The sequence below is a fragment of the Rattus norvegicus genome, chromosome 18 (assembly GCF_021556685.1).
Source record: "Rattus norvegicus strain SHRSP/BbbUtx chromosome 18, alternate assembly SHRSP_T2T, whole genome shotgun sequence".
In the NCBI taxonomy this organism is placed as follows: domain Eukaryota; kingdom Metazoa; phylum Chordata; class Mammalia; order Rodentia; family Muridae; genus Rattus; species Rattus norvegicus.
In genome coordinates, this window is record NC_141551.1 from 30410161 (window position 1) to 30429282 (window position 19122).

At 41.3% G+C, this 19122-nt stretch overlaps 1 protein-coding gene across 3 annotated transcripts in view; it reads left to right on the plus strand.

Moving 5' to 3' along the window:
* Positions 1-19122, plus strand: part of Ndfip1 (Nedd4 family interacting protein 1) — a 50045-nt gene that overhangs the window by 27162 nt on the left and 3761 nt on the right. For 2 of the 3 annotated variants that reach the window (XM_087592435.1, NM_001013059.1), the window contains 5 exon segments: positions 3665-3795; positions 7793-7880; positions 8568-8692; positions 14165-14231; positions 17579-17684. In XM_087592435.1, the coding sequence (XP_087448561.1) occupies positions 3665-3795; positions 7793-7880; positions 8568-8692; positions 14165-14231; positions 17579-17682 (515 nt within the window). In that variant the 3' untranslated portion in view covers positions 17683-17684. 3 annotated transcript variants of the gene reach the window in all.

The window sequence follows — 19122 nt, forward strand, 5'->3', positions numbered from 1 at the left end:
TAAAAGTAGACTTATATATATTTTATGTAGGAGTGTTTTGCTTGCATGGAGTCTATGGAATTGCTGGAACTGGAGCTACAAATGGTTGTGAACTACCATGAGTGCTGGGAATCAAATCCAGGTCCTCTGCAAGAGCAACGAGTACTCTTAGTCACTGAGCTGTTGCTTCAGCTCCAGTTCACCAGTTTGAATAGAGCCACTTCCATATTCTATAAAACAGGATTGTGGCCGAGTGGCAAGTAGAGCCATGTGCCCCTGCTGAACCCCAACCTCTACTTCATCATTCATCTTTGTAAAGCCTTAACAGCCTTATCATCCTTTTATTTTGGCGCTTGGGAAGGCTGCTGATAGTTGATATGAGATTGGTTCCATTAGGCTGGGGTCCTAAAGCCACCATTTTAATTGTGTGGAACATAGGTCAGCATCTTACCTCTAGTCTGGCTTTAGTTTCTAAGCTCTGTTCTTGGTTTTCTTGCATTTCAATTCCCTTATAGTAGTTATGGTTCTTTTATTTGTGAGCTCCTGAAACTTAACCTGCTAAATTTCAAACTTTGGAAGAACTGGAGATTATGTCATGGGATCAGCCTAAGACTAGGACACCAAGAGTCTGGGAATATAGCTCAGTGCTTGCTTGCTGTGTATGAGGCCCTGGGTTACACGACTGTGATCATGAATATTGATCTTCCCTTAAATGTACCCACCTCATTAATAAGAGTTTAGATTCATTGTTTCATTCACGATCAAAATTCCTTTGTTATTTACTACCCAGAATCATTCCTTCCTGATGTGTATTTGAATATCTACCCTCTGTAGTTGTACATTTTTTGTTTTGCAGGAGTTGGTTTTGTTTTGTTTATTGAGGCAGACTCTCATAGCTCATAAAAGCAACTCTATGTAGCTGGGGCTTGCCTTAACTCCTGACCCTCCTGCTTCCAACTTGTAACCAGTTTAGATATTCTTTCTCAAATACTTCTACCTTATTAATCTACATTCTATATTCTTCCTAAAGATTCTCCTTTTGACATAGGGATTATAACTAGATATAATCTCTAGTAGAAAAATCCAATTAGATAGTGGGGTCATTATCAGTTGTGGAGGATGTGTGTGTGGGGGGGGGGGAGGGAGAGAGAGAGAGGGAGGGAGGCAGGCAGAGGCAGAGACAGTGAGTGTGAGTTTGGGACAGGATTTCATATATATGTGTAACTGCAATGTTAGTGGGCAGAGATAGGTGGATTCAAGAGCTCTCTGGCCAGCCAGTCTAACCAAGTGATAGAAGAAGGTATCCATTGTTAACCTCAGGCCTCCATGAATATGCACACACATGAACTTGTACATAAGCAAACATGGTACACCAAATACCCTCTCCCACACAAGCCCACACATAAAATGGGGAGGGGGGTTGTGATAGAGAAAGATATGCAGTGTTTACTTCTGTATGCATGTATGCTTAGACACAAAAGTGTTCACCACAAACATACATGCATATACCACAGACATACAAACAGTAAGTTGGCATCTGTGTAATGTCTTCCAACTTAGGAACATGGTCAAATACTCGCCCCGCCTCCCATTTATTGAGATTTTGTTTGTTGGTGGTTTATTCGGGTACAGCTAATGGCTTACAATAACTGTATATCCTTACTTTCCCCCCAAATTTATATGAACATGTTTATGTGTATATACCATGTTTGTGTGTATATACCATATTTGTGTGTATATACCATGTTAGTGTGTATATACCATGTTTGTGTGTATGTACCATGTTAGTGTGTATATGCCATGTTTGTGTGTATGTACCATGTTAGTGTGTATATACCATGTTTGTGTGTATGTACCATGTTAGTGTGTATATACCATGTTTGTGTGTGTATACTGTGTGTGTATATGCCATGTTTGTGTGTATGTACCATGTTAGTGTGTATATACCATGTTAGTGTGTATATACCATGTTTGTGTGTATATACCATGTTTGTGTGGGTACCAGCAGAGGCCAGAAAAGGGTATGGGATCCCCTGGGACTGGAGTTAAAAGAGGTTGTGAGCTTCACAGTGCAGGTTCTGGAAACTAAACTGGAGGCCTCTGGAGTGGTAGAAAGCACTTCTGAGCTGTCTTTCCAACCCTTTGTTCTCTTAATCTTGAGAGAGAAAGCTGTTAATAATTTACTAGTGACTGTTTTGTTTTGGTTTGTTTTGGTTTTTTGGGGGTTTTTTGTTTGGTTTTTTTTTTTGTTTGTTTGTTTGTTTTAGTATTTTTAAAAATGGATATCGAATTTTGTTTTGTTTTGTTTTGAGAAAGAGTCTTTCATAGACCAGGTTATCTTCATTAACTAGGTATAGGGAGAATGACCTTGAATTCCTGGTTTTCCTGCCTCCACCTGGATGGAAAGTGTTAGAATTACAGGGTTGTGCCACCACACCCAGCACCTGAGTACTGGGTATGGAGCTCATGCCTGTAACAGCCCTTGGAAGTCTGAGACTGGACACAGTTTGAGTACAGACTTTCTATATGTGGCTAGATGGTCTGTAGTTTTAATAATGCATTACAGTAAAAATAGTAAACTTACTGGGCATAGTAGCTCACATCTCTAATATCAGTACTCTGCAAGTCAAGGCAGAGCAATGGTAGTTTGAGGCCAGACTGTATTACACAGCAAGACCTTGTTCAGAGAAAAAATATTTAACAGAGAAGTTAATTTATAACTTGGGAATAAAAGAAAAATGGCAGATGAACTGTAGGATTCTCTTTTCAAAACTTAAAAAAATATTGAGAAGTTAATCTTATAAATACATCTTTTCTGTTATGCTGAATCTTTGTAAGAGTAGTTGGTAAGCTAGAAATATACTGTTCAAAGGAGGAAATGAAGATTTCACAGAAGTATTTTATAACCAAATTAGTTACCTCAGCACATCAGAGAACAATATGAAGTAAAAACACGAGTGTAAGAGCAAGAGCACATGAATATTAAATGCTTCTTCTTAAATGTGTTAATAAGAGGAAACCACAGTATAGATCTTAGTGCATGTGTGAAGGCTTTTTAACCCTTTGATAGGAGATCTAAGCTGGCCTGGAGCTTGTGACCCTGTATCGTTCATATCCCAAGTACCTGGGGTCACAGGCATGTGCCACCATGCTGACTCATGTAAAGTGTTTGCCTAGTGTTTTTCCCTTAACTATTGAAATTACCAGGTTTAGTGGTCACTTAGGAGTCTGGGACAGGAGGATTCTAAGTTCAAGGGTAGCCTGGGCAGATGAAAAGTGAAGAGAGTTAGAGATGCACCTCGGTGGTACAGCTCTGGCCTGCAGTGCACAGGCCCCCTGGGTTTGATTCCCAGTTCCACAGAAGTAAATGCCTGTTACATTCATAGTGGGCCAGAACAATTGCAGTAAGGATGTAAAGTGAGTTTTGTTTCCTTTTTTATTTTTACTTGTTTGTTTATTTATAGATAGAGTCTCACTATGTAGTCTTGGCTGGATTAGAACTTGCTCTGTAGACCAAGCTGCTCTTGAACTCATAGAGATCCACCTGCCTTTGTCTCCTGAGTGCTAGAATTAAAGGCATGGTAAATTTGGTTTTTAAATATACACTTAAAAATCATTCTGAGTGTTACATTCATTTATCAATATCTTTTGCTTCAGATAGATTTTTTACTCCTTTTTTCTGCAGCATATTTTGACTACAAAGATGAATCTGGGTTTCCAAAGCCCCCATCTTATAATGTGGCTACAACACTGCCCAGCTATGACGAGGCTGAGAGAACCAAGGCTGAAGCCACCATCCCTTTGGTTCCTGGAAGAGTAAGCAGTTTCTTTGTTTGTGCTGTTTTGGGCTGCTTAGTTGGAATTCTTAACTATCGAATTACTATTATCGAATTTGAGCATATACATTTTCTTATGGGACACTAATCATTTTTTCCTGAATGTGATGCACTAGGCAGCAAATCAATGATCTGTACATTTTCCTGTATTTCTACCACGACCTCCCTGTAAACTTCCAGGAGAAGACTTAGGAAATACGCTGGTTATGCCTTACTTGGACACTTTGGTATTAGCTAATAGCTGTTAGGGATGCCTGTGAAGAGAAGCGATACAAATGACTCCATTGAATTAAACTCGATGAGACCTAGCATCATCCAGATAAATATTGTGCCTCAGACATTCCAGATTATGCCATTTGTAGATTCAGATCCCTTCCGGCTTGCTGGGGATGGGAGCTAGCAGAGATTAAGATTGATGCCCGTAAGAGTAGGAGTGTAGTTCTGTTGGTAGAGTGCTTGCCTAGCGTGTATAGACCGCAGGTTTGATCTCCAACATAGCATACATCAAATATGGTGGCACATACCTGTAATCCCACCACACTGGAGGTAGAAGCAGGAGGATTAGAAGTTTTAGGTCATGTTCAGCTGCATACTGAGTTCATAGCCAGCCTGAAATACATGGGATGCTGGAAGGAAGGAATCAAAAGTAAGCAGACACTCAGTAAGTGGCAGCAGCAGGCAGCACCTTCTAGTGTGCCTGCTGTTGGACAGCCTTGGACCCCTAGCTCTACTTAATAGTAGAGAAGTAAAGACCAAATGAGCATCCTTTTATTGGGTCTGACATCGCAGACTGAGGAAGCAAGCCAGGAGAGTTTGTCTCCTAGCCAACTTACCAAGTAGACCCAAACAACCTGCTTATGTAGCCAGTGAAGGTGTTTGCACCAATTACAGCAGGTCTTTCATGCAAGGGAAGGTTTCTGTTTATGCCTGTCACTGCATCTTACTTTTTGTGCCAGCCACAGCAATGCCTCTGCAAGGTCACCAAAAAGTGTTCCCTCTCTGGTCTAGCACTTTTAATAGTGCTTCTGTCCAGGGTTCCAGTGAGAGGTAGGTTTCCTTCATCTTTTTCATGTAAAATTGTCACTGCACTCTGAAGACCTGTTGAAATCTGCAGTGAATAGATCAGTATAGGAGTTAGCTCAGGTTAATTACAGAACACTTAAAATTCTTTAGACAAGTGAGCGTGCTTAGGAACTTCCTACTTAGCTATATAAAGGTACTTTTATGCAGGGTCTAATATATTTTGCAGTGGATAAGTAAGGAGATTTGTTTGCATGGAGCTTAACATCCAGTTTAGGTAAAAGGTTCCCCAGTACTCATACCTATACTGCGCAAGAGCTGTGGACACCAAGAACTGTGCCCTTTACTAGATAATCTCTAGGCAGAAGATTGGGTTTGTAGATAGCTTAGAGTTTTGATAGAGGGAAAAGCCTAGAACATACATTTGTTCAATCAGGGGTTTTGTGGATAGAATGATTAGTTTTATGTCAACAAGGAGTTTATGAAGGGAGTCTGGAGACATGACCAGAACTGTCGTTTCTTTTTTTCGGAGCTGGGGACCGAACCCAGGGCCTTGCGCTTGCTAGGCAAGCGCTCTACCACTGAGCTAAATGCCCAATCCTGGAACTGTCGTTTCTTGTGTCCTTGGAACAATAAGCTGAGACGTTTGCAGCTGGTGTGGAGCTTAGGGAGAATCTTCCAAGTTTGAACAAGAATATGTAAAGACTAGTGGGATTTTGAAAGCATGAACCTAGCAACAGTATAGAGGGAGTCACGGGGTATACAGAGGATACAAAGAAAAACTAAAGATACAGACAGTGCTCTCAGAAGTTACCTAAGTTATCCTTGCAGTATATCTTCGAGTAATTATACAATATAAATACTAAAACAGAACTACTTTCAATATGGGATCACATTCTGTAAATAATAATAAGTCAGAATATTAGATATTTCCTAATTTTAAAAAGTATAAAACAAATTATGTATCATAAAATTTTCCAACAGTGGAGGAAGTTTGTGTAGTTCCTAGTCTCCAGAGGGAATGCCAGTGGCATTTGTTGTGGATTTCCCAATACCTTTTTGCTATAAAACAAGTTTTATTTGTCTCAAAGACATTTTGCTTTCATTTGAGAAGCCCTTACTGAGCTATGTAAAAGTGTGGTCAGTTTTACTTTGAGGTTGTATCCATGTTACTTTCAAATTATTCAATACATAGTCTCCATCATTTAAAAAGGCAAGCCACAACACCGTGGTGTTACCCAGGCCTGTGTTCCTTCTAGACTGTAATAATAAGAGTCGTTTTTTCAGATTAGAATGGACAGATCCATCTGTTGGGAAGGACTGAGTTGTTCAATCTGTACTCCAGTGCAAACATATGTTGCTGAGCACTGGACAGCCAGGTGCTCTTCTTAGATGAGCGCACTGTCCTTGCCCCTGGGTTCAGCCTCAGGAAGCACTGATGCCAGTGTTACCTCTTCAGTGGGCTCTAGGTTCCTGGTATTATAGGCCTCAGTCTTAGTTAGGGTTTTATTGCTGTGAAGAGTTACCATGACCAAGGCAACTCTTATAAAGGCAAAAACATTTAATTGGAGCTGGCTTAGAGATTCAGAGGTTCAGTACATTATCATCATGGCAGGAAGCATGGCAGCATGCAGGGAGACAGGGTGCTGGAGAAGTCGCTGAGAGTTCTGCATCTTGATCCACAGGCAGCCAGGAGGAGTCTGTCTATCTTCCACTCTGGGCAGAGCCTGGGCATAGGAAGAGACCTCAACCCCCGATCCCCATAGTGACACACTTCCTCCAACAAGGCCATACCTCCTAATAGTACCATTCCCCATGAGTCAAGACTAAAAAACATGAATCTTTGGGGGCCAAACCTAGTCAAACCACCACAGCCTCCAACAAAGCCTGTGTAGGTAATTTTTTTTCTTGTTGGAGATAGGGTCTGATTATGTATCCCTTGGTAGACTGGAACTTACTATTTAGATCAGGCTGGCTTAGAAATCAGAGTTCTGCCTGCCTCTACCTCTCTTGAATTCTGGGGTTCAAGATGTGCCCAGCTGAGGATTTTCTTGAAAGAATTTGGTATGGGGCTAGAAATGTAGCTTAATGGTAGAGTTCCTGCTTGGCGTTTGTGAGGACCTGGGTTCAGTCTACAGTACAAATAATAACTAATAATAAGAATAGTGGGGCTGGAGAGATGGCTCAGTGGTTAAGAGCACTGTCTGTTCTTCCTGAGGTCCTGAGTTCAATTTCCAGCACCTATTTGGCAGCTCACAACTGTCTGTAACTCCTTGTCTTAGTCAGGGTTTTTATTCCTGCACAAACAAAACATCACGACCAAGAAGCAAGTTGGGGAGGAAAGGGTTTATTCAGCTTACACTTCCACATTGATGTTCATCACCAAAGGAAGTCAGGACTGGAACTCAAAGCAGGAGTCAGGAACTGATGCAGAGGCCATGGAGGGTTGTTACTTACTGGCTTGCTCAGCTTGCTCTCATAGAACCCAAGACAACCAGCCCAGAGACAGAGGGCTGGGTCCTCCTTCCCGTGATCACTAGTTGAGAAAATGCCTCACAGCTGGGTCTCATGGAGGCATTTCCTCAACTGAGGCTCCTTTCTCTGTGATAACTCCAGCTTGTGTCAAGTTGACACACAAAACTAGCCAGTACACTCCTGTTCCAGGGGATCCAACACCCTCACACAGACATGCAGTCATAAACACCAATAAAATAAAAATAAATTTAATTTAAAAAATAAGAATAGTAACTAAGACTATGAAATAAATAGTTTAGAAGGAAGGCTCTGGAGATACTAAAATGATTGTATCTGCTCTAAGTTGCTGAGCGTTAACGCTCATAGTTCTGAGTTGAACCAGTAATAAATGCACTCTTAGATCCTTGTGTTTTTCCGGATGTCACTCCTTTGTCTAGAAGTAATTCATTATGACCTTGTCTCATTCTTTTTCCTTCATGTAGGATGAAGATTTTGTGGGTCGGGATGATTTTGATGATGCTGACCAGCTGAGGATAGGAAACGATGGGATTTTTATGTTAACCTTTTTCAGTAAGTTTGTACACACCAGGCACTCCTACAGACCCGAGTGCTCTGAGTTCATCAGTGGAAAGGATGATTAAAGCAGTTATGGGGCTGCATCTGTACACAACACAGGTCAAGTCCAATCTTCCAGGGTCCACTGCTGTCACACCCGCTCATACCTGTGTGGCCGAGTGAGAGTGCCAACTTTGATAGGTTTTGTCCTGTAAACGTCTATTTTTCTGATAGATCAAAGTCAATCTGGTTTCCCACTTTTTATGTTGTCTTATATTTATGTTTTTATGTTCCTCATTTAGCAATGGGCAGTTTTTATTTACTCTATTAAAAGCACAGAAAGTGTAATGCAAAAGAAGGGATGCCAAGAGCTGTCAGAAAACAGCAGGAGGATGAGAAACTTGAATCACATTCCTCTGGGAGCTCCAGTTTAATTTCCAAAGCGTTTAGTTTACTTATTAACCTGTATGGCAGCAAAGACAGAAACAGGTTGTTGGGCATTGACAGCAGCACCATGGAGGATAAAGCAAGAGACTCAGAGTCTTTTCCTTTGCTCTTGAGGGAGATGGAATAAAGAGCGGCGCCTGTGGGGAGGCGGAGGTGGGCTGTCCAGGTGAAGCTGTCTTTCTGTCCTTGAGAGCCACACAAGCAGAGGCTGCTGCAGCGTGCACTTCTAACACACCTTTCCCTCCACTCTTACAGTGGCATTCCTCTTCAACTGGATTGGGTTTTTCTTGTCTTTTTGCCTGACCACCTCAGCTGCGGGAAGGTATGGGGCCATCTCAGGATTTGGTCTTTCTCTAATTAAGTGGATCCTTATTGTCAGGGTAAGTTGCATAGCAGAGAACATAGATTGTGAAGAGAGGCAGTAATTAGAATGACTTGAATGTTGTCATTTTTGCCTTTTGTTATTTCGACATGTAAAGTGATAATTTGGTTTGTCTTTGTTCTGTTTCCACGATAAACTGAGCTAAAATCAATTGCAGAGTTCCTGTCTCCATATTTCATGTTCAAATTCAAGCAGGTGATCTATCTTACAGGTTGTTTTGATGCTTAAAATATGCTAATGAATGTATAGTCTGGAGTTTTTATAACACAAAGAGTATTTGCAATCTCACAAGAGGTAGGCATCCTTCACGTTAATTCTCTTGAAATTTTAATCTCACAACTTTATTTATCTTTCTTTAATTTTTCCTACTAGGACTGAGGTTAAGTATTTACTGCTCCATAGGGAATTTCTTTTAATAAAATTATAAAAATGTGTGTCTTTAATATAAGAATACCCAGGTGAAATTACATAAAATACTTTAAATTCTAGAACATCTAGGGGTTTTTTTTTTTTTTTCTTTTTTCTTTTTTCTTTTTTTTTCGGAGCTGGGGACCGAACCCAGGGCCTTGCGCTTGCTAGGCAAGCGCTCTACCACTGAGCTAAATCCCCCACCCCACATATAGGGTTTTTAAAAAACAAAATTAGCTTTAATTTATTCAAAGTCACACAGCTATATAAAATGGCTTCAAAGAGGGAGCCAAAGTCCACAAGATGCTTGGCCTGGGTTTCTAGAAATTCTTTAAGCCCAAAATATGCATATGCTCAGTCTCCTAGAACTCAGGGCTTGGGCCCTCCCAGTGTTATCAGAATACTCCTTGATGGAGTGCCTGATCTCGACGGAGCTGCTGTGAGAGTTGAGGATTTGATACAAAGTATACATTAAAAGTTCAGATGTTTCTTGGTGGTAATGATGATCACCTTTAATCCCAGCACTTGGGAGGCAGAGACAGGCTGATCTACAGAATCTCAGGATAGCCAGGGATACACAAGAGAAACCCTGTCCTAAAAAACAAAAATAGAAAGCCTGATGTTGAATCAGGTTCACCAGTGGGTTCAATAAAGTATACTTTGCTGCTACACATAGGCAACCCACACTGTAATCCCAGCAGAGATGGGTGGGTCTGTGAGTTTAATCCAGCCTGTCACATAGTGAGTTCCAGGCCAGCTAGGGCTGTACAGAAAAGGCTGTCTACAAACAAACCAAGTCTCCTTTGTCTTCAGATGAGCTTGTTGCTATTGTCAACCTGTCTGGCAAAGCCAGATTACTATAATTCGGCATATCGTGGCTGGGAAGATGGTTCAGTAGATATGAGCACCTGCTTTCAAGTGTGAGGACCTCAGTTGTCCCCACCCACATAAAAAGATAACTGTCCAAGTCTGTAACCTCCACAGTGCTGGAAGTGGAGATGGGCAGGGCCCAGAGTCTGCTGGCCAGCAGTTTAGTCCAAAGGCAAGTGTCTGGTTTAGTGAGACCTTGTCTTGAGGAGATTAGGTGAAGAGTGGTAGAAGCAGACATCTGATGTCCTGCTCTGGCTTCTGTTGTGTGTCAGAACACAGGTACATCTTTCATTGTGCATGGCATTACACATAAACAACACACATAAGTAATTAATGGATGTTAATTGTCCATTGCAGTTTTTCACAGCAGTTCTAAAGAGCTCATTAGCTATTTTGGGAATCCAAAATCCTTTGAAAATTAGATAATTGTGGGCTTTTCCCTGGATAGCTAATTTATATAGCTAAAAGCATGGACTTTAAGGAAAATAAGAAAAGAGTCAAAACTCATGGACTTTTAAGACCCAACTGCAAGAGAAGTTGTTCCTTCTTTTTAAATTTTATTGTTAACTTTATTAATAAATAAAATATTAAGATCTAGGGAAAGTCCTTGCCACAAAATTGTGATGTCCTAAAACCTATGTAAAAGCCAGATGTAATATAGTACATGGTTTGTAACACTGGTGCTCCTGTGGGGAGATAAGAGGCAAAGAAGACTCTCTGGAAGGGAAGCAGGTCAGCTAGTACCTTGTACACGTGCGTGCGTGCGTGCGTGCGTGCGTGCGTGCGTGCGTGCGTGCGTGCAGAATAGAAAGAAAGGAAAGAAAAGAAAGTATGCATTGGGGCCTTCTGTATTTCTGCTTTTCAGTTTCAGTTGCTTCTGGTTAAAGTGCAAATTTTTCAAAAAGAAACAGTAAGGTTTTTGTTTGTTTGTTTCATTGTTTTGAAATGTCTTAATATTTAGCTGTGTAGACTAGTCTGGCTTTGAACTTTCAGCAATCCACCTGCCTCTGTCTCCATAGTGTTAGGATCAAAGGCATGCACCACCATTCCTGGCCCTGATTGATAAGTTTTAAATGGTGTGCATTTAAAAGAACAGTAATAATTTCTCAAACCGTCCTGTGTAAAGCTTGCCTTGCTCAGGAGCCATCCTGGCTATCAGGTCATCTTGGTATCACAGTGCTTGTGGTTAAAATCCTTATTTTAAATGGTGATGGCAGACTGGAGAGATGGCTCAGTGGTTAAGAGCACTGACTGCTCTTCCAGAGGTCCTGAGTTCAAATCCCAGCAACCACATGGTGGCTCAGAACCATCTGTAATGGGATCTGATGCCCTCTTCTGGTGTGTCTGAAGACAGCTACAGTGCACTTATATATAATAAAGAAATAAGTCTTTAAAAAAAAAATAAGTAAATGGTGATGGCTCCAAATTGCAGAAGTAGTGATAGTGGTGGTTTGGATTCATCAAAGGGAAGCCACACACTTCTTTTCAGTGAAAAGTTTCACACAATAATGAAAGTAAAAATCCCATACTGTTTCTCAGATCTTTTTTTTTTTTTTTTGGTTCTTTTTTTGGAGCTGGGGACCGAACCCAGGGCCTTGCGCTTCCTAGGCAAGCGCTCTACCACTGAGCTAAATCCCCAACCCATTTCTCAGATCTTTATGGTAGCAAGATTTTTTTTAAGAACCATGTTTGTATAACTTACCACAGTACATTGTTAGTTATTTCAATGGCACTTATCATCAATCTCTTAGTGTACTTAATTCATAAATCAAACTTTATTAAAGGTCCATATGTTCATAAAAATTGTATATACATATACATGGGCTTTGGAACTGCCTGCCATTTCAACCATTCATAAGTGTCTCAGAGGCTATCTCTCATGGACAAAAAAGGAATACTGCTTTAATTCTCAGACACCAGGACCTCCAAAGACAAGTAAAATGAATTGCAAATCTATTAAACACTAAAGTTTTTACTAGATGGCCAAAAAAAAAAATGTAGATGTTATTAGGTGTCCTTATTATCTAATGAAAACCAAGCTCAGAGTGGCTTACCAAGTCAGAAAAATGTGGGGAAGTTTCTATTCCCCACCAAAGCTAGTCCTGCTATAGAGGCTCATTAAATCAGCACTTGAGCATCAAGAGGAATAGCTGAGATCTCAGCTTGTTCTGTAGTTGGTCCTTTCAGATGTAAGCTGGTGGCTTAGATAACACACTAATACACACAGTATTTCACAGAAGAACATGAACTGTACGTCCATATAATGTATTCACCCTGCTGAGTGACACAACCTAGTGTCATAGCATGTTAGTGTACAGGCTGTTTTGCATTGTGATCTCAAGGCTGACTGAGAGCTGTGGTTGACTACTACCATCCAGCATCCTGAGAGACTGGTTCATCCTACCTATCTGTCACAAGGCTGGAAAAGACTCAACTGCAAAAGATAGTTTTTACTGGATGTTCTATCATAAAGTTAACAGCTTTTTCATTTTTTTTCTTTTTCTTTATGTTTTGTTTGTTTCATTTTGTAATGTGTTTTTTGAGAAAGAGTTTCTCTGTATAATAGCCTTGGTTTTCCTGGAACTAACCCACTTTATAGACCTCAAGAGATCCACCTGCCTCTGCTTCCTGAATGCTGGGTTTAAAGGCATGCACCACTACATCTGGTTAAGTTAATTGCTTTTGTTGGGGGCCATCTGTATTCTTTTTCTCTTTTAAGAGACCTTCAATTCTTTTTTTTTTCATTGGATATTTTCTTTATTTACATTTCAGATGATTTCCCTTTTCCCAGTTTCTCCTCTGGAAAACCCCATCCTATTCCTCTTCCCTCTGCTTCTATGAGGGTGCTCCCCCACCCACCCAACCACTCACTCCCAACTCCCTGCCCTGGCATTTCCCCTGCACTGGGGCATTGCGCCTTTATAAGACCAAGGGCCTCTCTGCCCATTGATGCCCAACAAGGCCATCCTCTGCTACATATGTGGCTAGAGCCATGGGTCACTCCATGTGTACTCTTTGGTTGGTGGTTTAGTCCCTTGGAGCTCTGGGCTCTTGTTTAATTGATATTCTTCCTATGGGGTTGCAAACCCCTTCACCTCCTTTGGTCCTTTCTCTAACTCCTCCATTGGGGATGAGGCCTTCAATTCTTAACTTTCCAAAAGAATGCCCTGTGCCAGTTCTTGGCAAAGGTATACTATTACCATGAACTACATGATTAAAAAGTTCAGAAGTCAAGGTTTGGAACAAATTGGGTCTCATTGGCATGGAGACAATGATGTCAGCCAAATAATTGCTTCTAGTACTGAGTGCACACAATAGAAATAGAAACGTATTCAGATGGGAAACACTTTGTGGAGGATTGCCAAATTACAGGCATGCACTGCCATGCCAGGGATTGTAAAAACTTCCCAACAAACTAAGAGCTGAGTCTGGTGGCACAGGAGAGTTATGTCAGCACTTGGGAGGCCAAAGCAGAAAGAGCACAGCTGGGCTATACACCAGCATCCCATCTCCACCCCTGGTCTGAACACAAGACGAAAATCATTCTTCTGTGTACTTGCAAAATAAGGAAGAGTCTATAATAGAGCAGAAAACTTTAAAGGTTTTATTTTCCCATTTGAAGACATCAATTTGTATTTGTCAAAACAATTTCAAATTAGAGTAGATCTTATTTTACAAATTATTATGGTTGAGTGGTTCAGTAGTTGAGAGGACTTGTTGCTCTTGCAACGAGACCTGGATTTAATTCCCAACACCCATATGGTGGCTCATAGCCATTCATAACATTTTTTTTAAAGATTTATTTTATGTATAGGAGTACACTGTAGCTGTCTTCAGACACACCAGAAGAGGGCATCAGATGGTCATGAGCCACTATGTGGTTGCTGGGTATTGAACTCAGGACCTCCAGAAGAGCAACCAGTGCTCTTAACTGCTGAGCCATCTGTCTGCCACCATTTATAACTCTTAATTATAGGGGAATCTTATGCTCTCTTCAAAACTCTTCAAGCGCGTGCGTTTGTGTGTGTGTGTGTGTGTGTGTTTGTGTTTGTAAGACATGCACATTATATAAATGAATTAAAAAATACCTGTGTATGGTCTTGATGACAGTTGTGTTTTGCATATCCCTAAATTAGTACATGAAATTGTTCTGTTAGGTTGAAAAGTCTTTGCCTTTTTTTCCTTCTTTCAGTTTTCCACCTATTTCCCTGGATACTTTGATGGCCAGTACTGGCTCTGGTGGGTGTTCTTGGTTTTAGGTAAGTGCTTTTAAAATAAGAAAATGAAATTTAAAATTACCTTTTAAATTTTTTAAATGTCTTAAATTAGACAGCTAAAATTACTTTAGCAAAGCATCTCACTGTATAGTATTAACCATCAATTGAAAATGCAATTTTCAGATGTTTCTTTCCTAAAGACTAGTTTCCACCAGGAGTAGCATGTGTGTTAATAGAGTCTGTGACGCTTCTCCTAGTCCACTCATTTGTGATGGGGGCATGCTGACGACTCTACAGTGTAACCTTTTTCTGCTTTCGAGTTGCTGCCACAGAGGGTTTGCAAACTCAACCCCAAGTTTATTATAAATGTATGTCTGTGAGCCATCTTTTGTTAGATCTACCAGTAAACTACAGAAAATGTATGTACATAGCTCTAATACTCATAACTCCTGAAATTAAGGGGTTCCCAGAATTCTGTGGTTCATCATCGATAAAGGACTTATTTTATAGTGAAAGGAAGATTGGAAACTCCATGTCCAGGCTGAGTGTTGCTGGCATACACCTTTAATCCCACCATTTGTTAGACAGGGTAGCCAGACAGAACTCTGTGAGTTAGTGGCCAGCCTGGTCTTCAGAGCAAGTTCCAAAACAGCCAAGGCTACACAAAGAAACCTTGTCTCAAACAAAACAAACAAAAAACCCAAAGCCCTATACAGAAGTAAATATACACATAAACAATATGTACACACATTTGTGTGCATGCACACATGAGGACAGTCTGGCTGTTAATCTCCAGATGACCATTTTTATTTTTCTTGTTTATTTTAAATTATTTTCTTCCTAATCATTAAAGTAAGTAAATCAGTAAAGTATTGGGGTGAGTTTTTTTAATGTAGCTTTGTTATTTATAAAGATATAATATAAAGATAAGATCCAGTCCCAGGGACCATCCTTGGCACTGCTGACCTGTCTGCAGAGCAATAGCAGAGCCGCCCAGTAGCTTTTACAGATGGCTTAGTGGTTAAAAGTTCATAGTGTTTCTGCAGGAGACCCAAATGTGATTGCCAGCATCTATGGCTGACGTGTATATAGCCCAACACAAACATGCATATAATTAAAAGCAAAGTGTCCAAAAAGATGATTGACAGTAGACATCTGCGGCCCCTGCCGAAAGCTTAGCACTCATGACGTGACTCTTGGCTATTGCAGAAATCCTTCCTGGTTTAGATCCTCTTTCCTTCTTTGTTTTTATTTTTTTTTGTTTGTTTGTTTGTTTGTTTGTAAGACAAGGTTTCTCTTGTGTAGCCCTGGCTGTTCTGGAACTCACTCTGTAGACCAGCTAGCCTCAAACTCAAGATCTGTCTGCCTCTGCCTTTCAAATGCTGGCATTAAAGCCTTGTGCAACTATACCTGTTTCTTTTTTTTATTATTTTTTTGTTTTTGTTTCTCTTTCTTTCTTTTTTTTTTTAGCAAACCCTTTGTAGGCCAGGCTGGCCTTGACCTTGCTGTGTGGCTGAAGATGACCTAGAATTTATCTTCCTGCCTGTACCACTCCAGTACTGGATTACAGGAATACACCACCATGCCTGGTGTTCAGATTCATAATTGGACTGTCATCTTGTTTTGTTTTTGAGACAAGGTCTTGTTATGTACCCTGGGGCTGGCCTAGAAGTCGCTGTGAAGGTCAGGAAGTCATTAAGCTTGCTGGATCTTCTTGCCTCTGCCTCCCAAGTGTGCATCCTCACGTCTAGTTCCCGCTCTGCACACCTTGTATCCTCTGGAAGCTGGGGGGGGACTATTGCTCATGAGTCTGGCTAGCTCAGTCTAACACCCAAGCCTAGCAAGGACTTGAGGTGAGACCTGCCTGCCTTCATCACCAGATCCATGCATCTTAGAAAGTGCACGTCGTCCGTGGTGCCATTCTCTGCCCTCCTGTACTAGAGCACTATCTGCTCTTGCTTACTGGAATCTAATGATTCCAGGAAGAGAAAGGGTGAAGTTCCCCCTGCCTTGATTTCCACAAGTTTAATAAAAATGAGTGGCTCGGGAGGAATAATATCTTGGCATGTTTATTCTCTCAGATAGACTCTGAGAGAAAGGTTGGGTTGAGTGAAGGCTCATTGGCCTAGGACACTTGCATAGCATGCTCAGTGCCTGGCTTTAATCCCTAGCAACATTTGAAAGAAATGATGAAACTAAGGCTGGTCACCTACTGGCTTTAAAGGTAGACCGGGTTCCAGATGGATCAAAGGAGAGACAGGAGGGATTTTCAGATGGCATGTTCGCAATATAAATTAAAGAAATTTAATGGGTTGATTTTTTGTATCACTGTTTCATGGAAGACAGATTGATATTTTTTAAGATTTATTTATTTTATGTATATAAGTACACTATAGTTGTCTTGAGACACACCAGAAAAGGGCATCAGCTACTGAGTACAAGGGTTGCTTCAGATTAGATAGTGGTTGTTGCATAAGTCAGTGAGGGCATTGTATGTAGTGAACTTTATAACCTGCAGATTGTATCTAATGGCATTAAAATGGCGCTGAGTGTGTTTTCATCTGAGGGGCTCATCATCTGAGGGTTCATGTGTGAGTCTGCTCCTGTCAGACCACCTTTCCCAATAGAAAACTGGGGCCTGGCTGTGGTGGCTCACACCTTTAATCCTAACACTTAGGAGACAGAGACAGGCAAATCTCTGTAAGTGTAAGGCCAGCCTGGTCTACAGAGCAAATTCCAGAACTGTTAGGATGACTTCCTGGACTACTAAGAAAACCCCTAATGGGGGTGGGGGGTGGGGTAGTAAAAAACTGGAGTTTTATGTACGTGTATGCTGACATCTAGTGGACACCGTTAAGTACTGTTGGCAGAAAATGAAATAGAAAAGATTTAGAATTAAGCTTGAGAAGAGCAGAATTCTGGTGGTGTGTGCCTATAATCCCAAAAAACTGCAGGGGTGGAGGCAAGAAAATTAGGAGTTCAAGGCCAGTCTTTCCCACACAGCAAGGCGGAGGCCTTGTCTGTATACTGGGATCATATATCAGAAAACGAAACAACAAACCTTCTCCATTTGGAGTTCATTTTATGGGTGTTGTTTGAGAACTCGAGGCCTCCAGATGAAATAGTCTGGGCCCATTTTACACTCCATTTCCTTTTGAGACCAATTAGATCCTGTGCAAAAGAGTTGTTTACACTTGAGATTTTTGCCTTCCTGTTGATATCCCACTGGATAATTTGCTAGAAAAGTCCTTTGGAGATGTTGGGGGAAACGCTGTGTTAATAGGCTTCAGCAGGAAAACGGCCATTTCTGTTACAATGGGGGAAGTTCTGTGGAAGGGACTTAATGTAGAAATTAGAAAATCATTCTTGACTTTTCTTTTCTTAATTAGGCTTTCTCCTGTTTCTCAGAGGATTTATCAATTATGCAAAAGTTCGGAAGATGCCAGAAACTTTCTCAAATCTCCCCAGGACCAGAGTTCTCTTTATTTATTAAAGGTATTGGAGTTGGGTGGGGAGACTGTGCTCCTTTGCTGTTGTGATCATATGCTTTGTTGCAGAGATCAGGTCAGTTTAGAATGAGACTCTGATGGGGCATGTAAGAGGGCCATAAAAAAGTCCTAGCTTCCCCCTTTTTATTGGAGAGGTGGTGTCTACAAAAAGCTGCTGCTGAGGGCAAAGCGGAAGAAGATAAGTATTTTGGCAACTTACAGGCAAGGGTCTCAGTAGTAAGGGGTGTTGGGTATTGATGGTATGACTGAGCCCATCAGGCAGCCTCCTCCTTCCCTAATTTCACAGAACCCAGAATGCCCTGAGGGACATCAGGAGGTACATCAAGAATGACCCTCTTGGGGCTGGGGATTTAGCTCAGTGGTAGAGCGCTTACCTAGGAAGCGCAAGGCCTTGGGTTCGGTCCCCAGCTCCGAAAAAAAGAACCAAAAAAAAAAAAAAAAGAATGGCCCTCTTGCTTGCTTTACTGACAAGCCCACTAAAATTAAGATCTCTTAAAATTAGTACTTGGGGGGTTGGGGATTTAGCTCAGTGGTAGAGCGCTTGCCTAGGAAGCGCAAGGCCCTGGGTTCGGTCCCCAGCTCCGAAAAAAAAAAAAAAAAAAAAGGAAAAAAAAATTAGTACTTGGCCCTTTCTTGCTGCCTGTTTTCAGGTTCCTGCCCAGATTTTAGGACTCTGGTAGAGAGAAAGCTCAGACCTAAGGGAAGGAGAGAGACCTTTCTTTTACTTGAACAGAACTAAGCCCTGAACTGATTCACACAGTTCTCCCCAGTGGCTAACTCCATCTTTTACCAGCAGCTACCTGAAGGGTAAGATAGCTTGAATATAACAGAGAGTCCTGACAAGGCAGGCTGTGCTGTCACACACTTCAGTCTTTGTCCTTTGAGCTTTGGAGATTGGGTGTTTGATAAGTTCAAACCTTGAGCACAACTTAAAAGCCAGGCCAGTCGAAGGCCCAGAAAAGGCCTTGTGATAGCTGTGTGCAGCAGTTGTCACAAACCTTAAATGACAGTAGAAGTTAACTTGTGGACGTTGGCTGTGTGTGTGGGAAAACTTGAGTCTCCTGAGGTGTAGTGCACACAGAAACAGACAGCAGCTCAGCTCAGACTTCAGGGTGGCTGTGGATCATCCCTTCAAACAGAACTATCCTGTAGGAATTTGATGGTAGCTGTGAATTTCCCAGTGGCATGAGATCGCCCTTCTCTCTGACAGGTGACAGGCGGGAGGGTGTAGCTCAGTGTACAAGGTTTGACTCCTCTTTGAAAAGGGAAGGAGGCAAAGGAGAAGCAGGGATGTTTGGGTGTGCTGGAGATTGCATACTTGGTTCTTCTTCTCGTACACAGCAAATAGGAGCCAAGACGACTGCACAGCGCTCTGTTTTCCACCGTTGGGGATTGTGATGGGATTATGTTCTTTCTAAAAATTT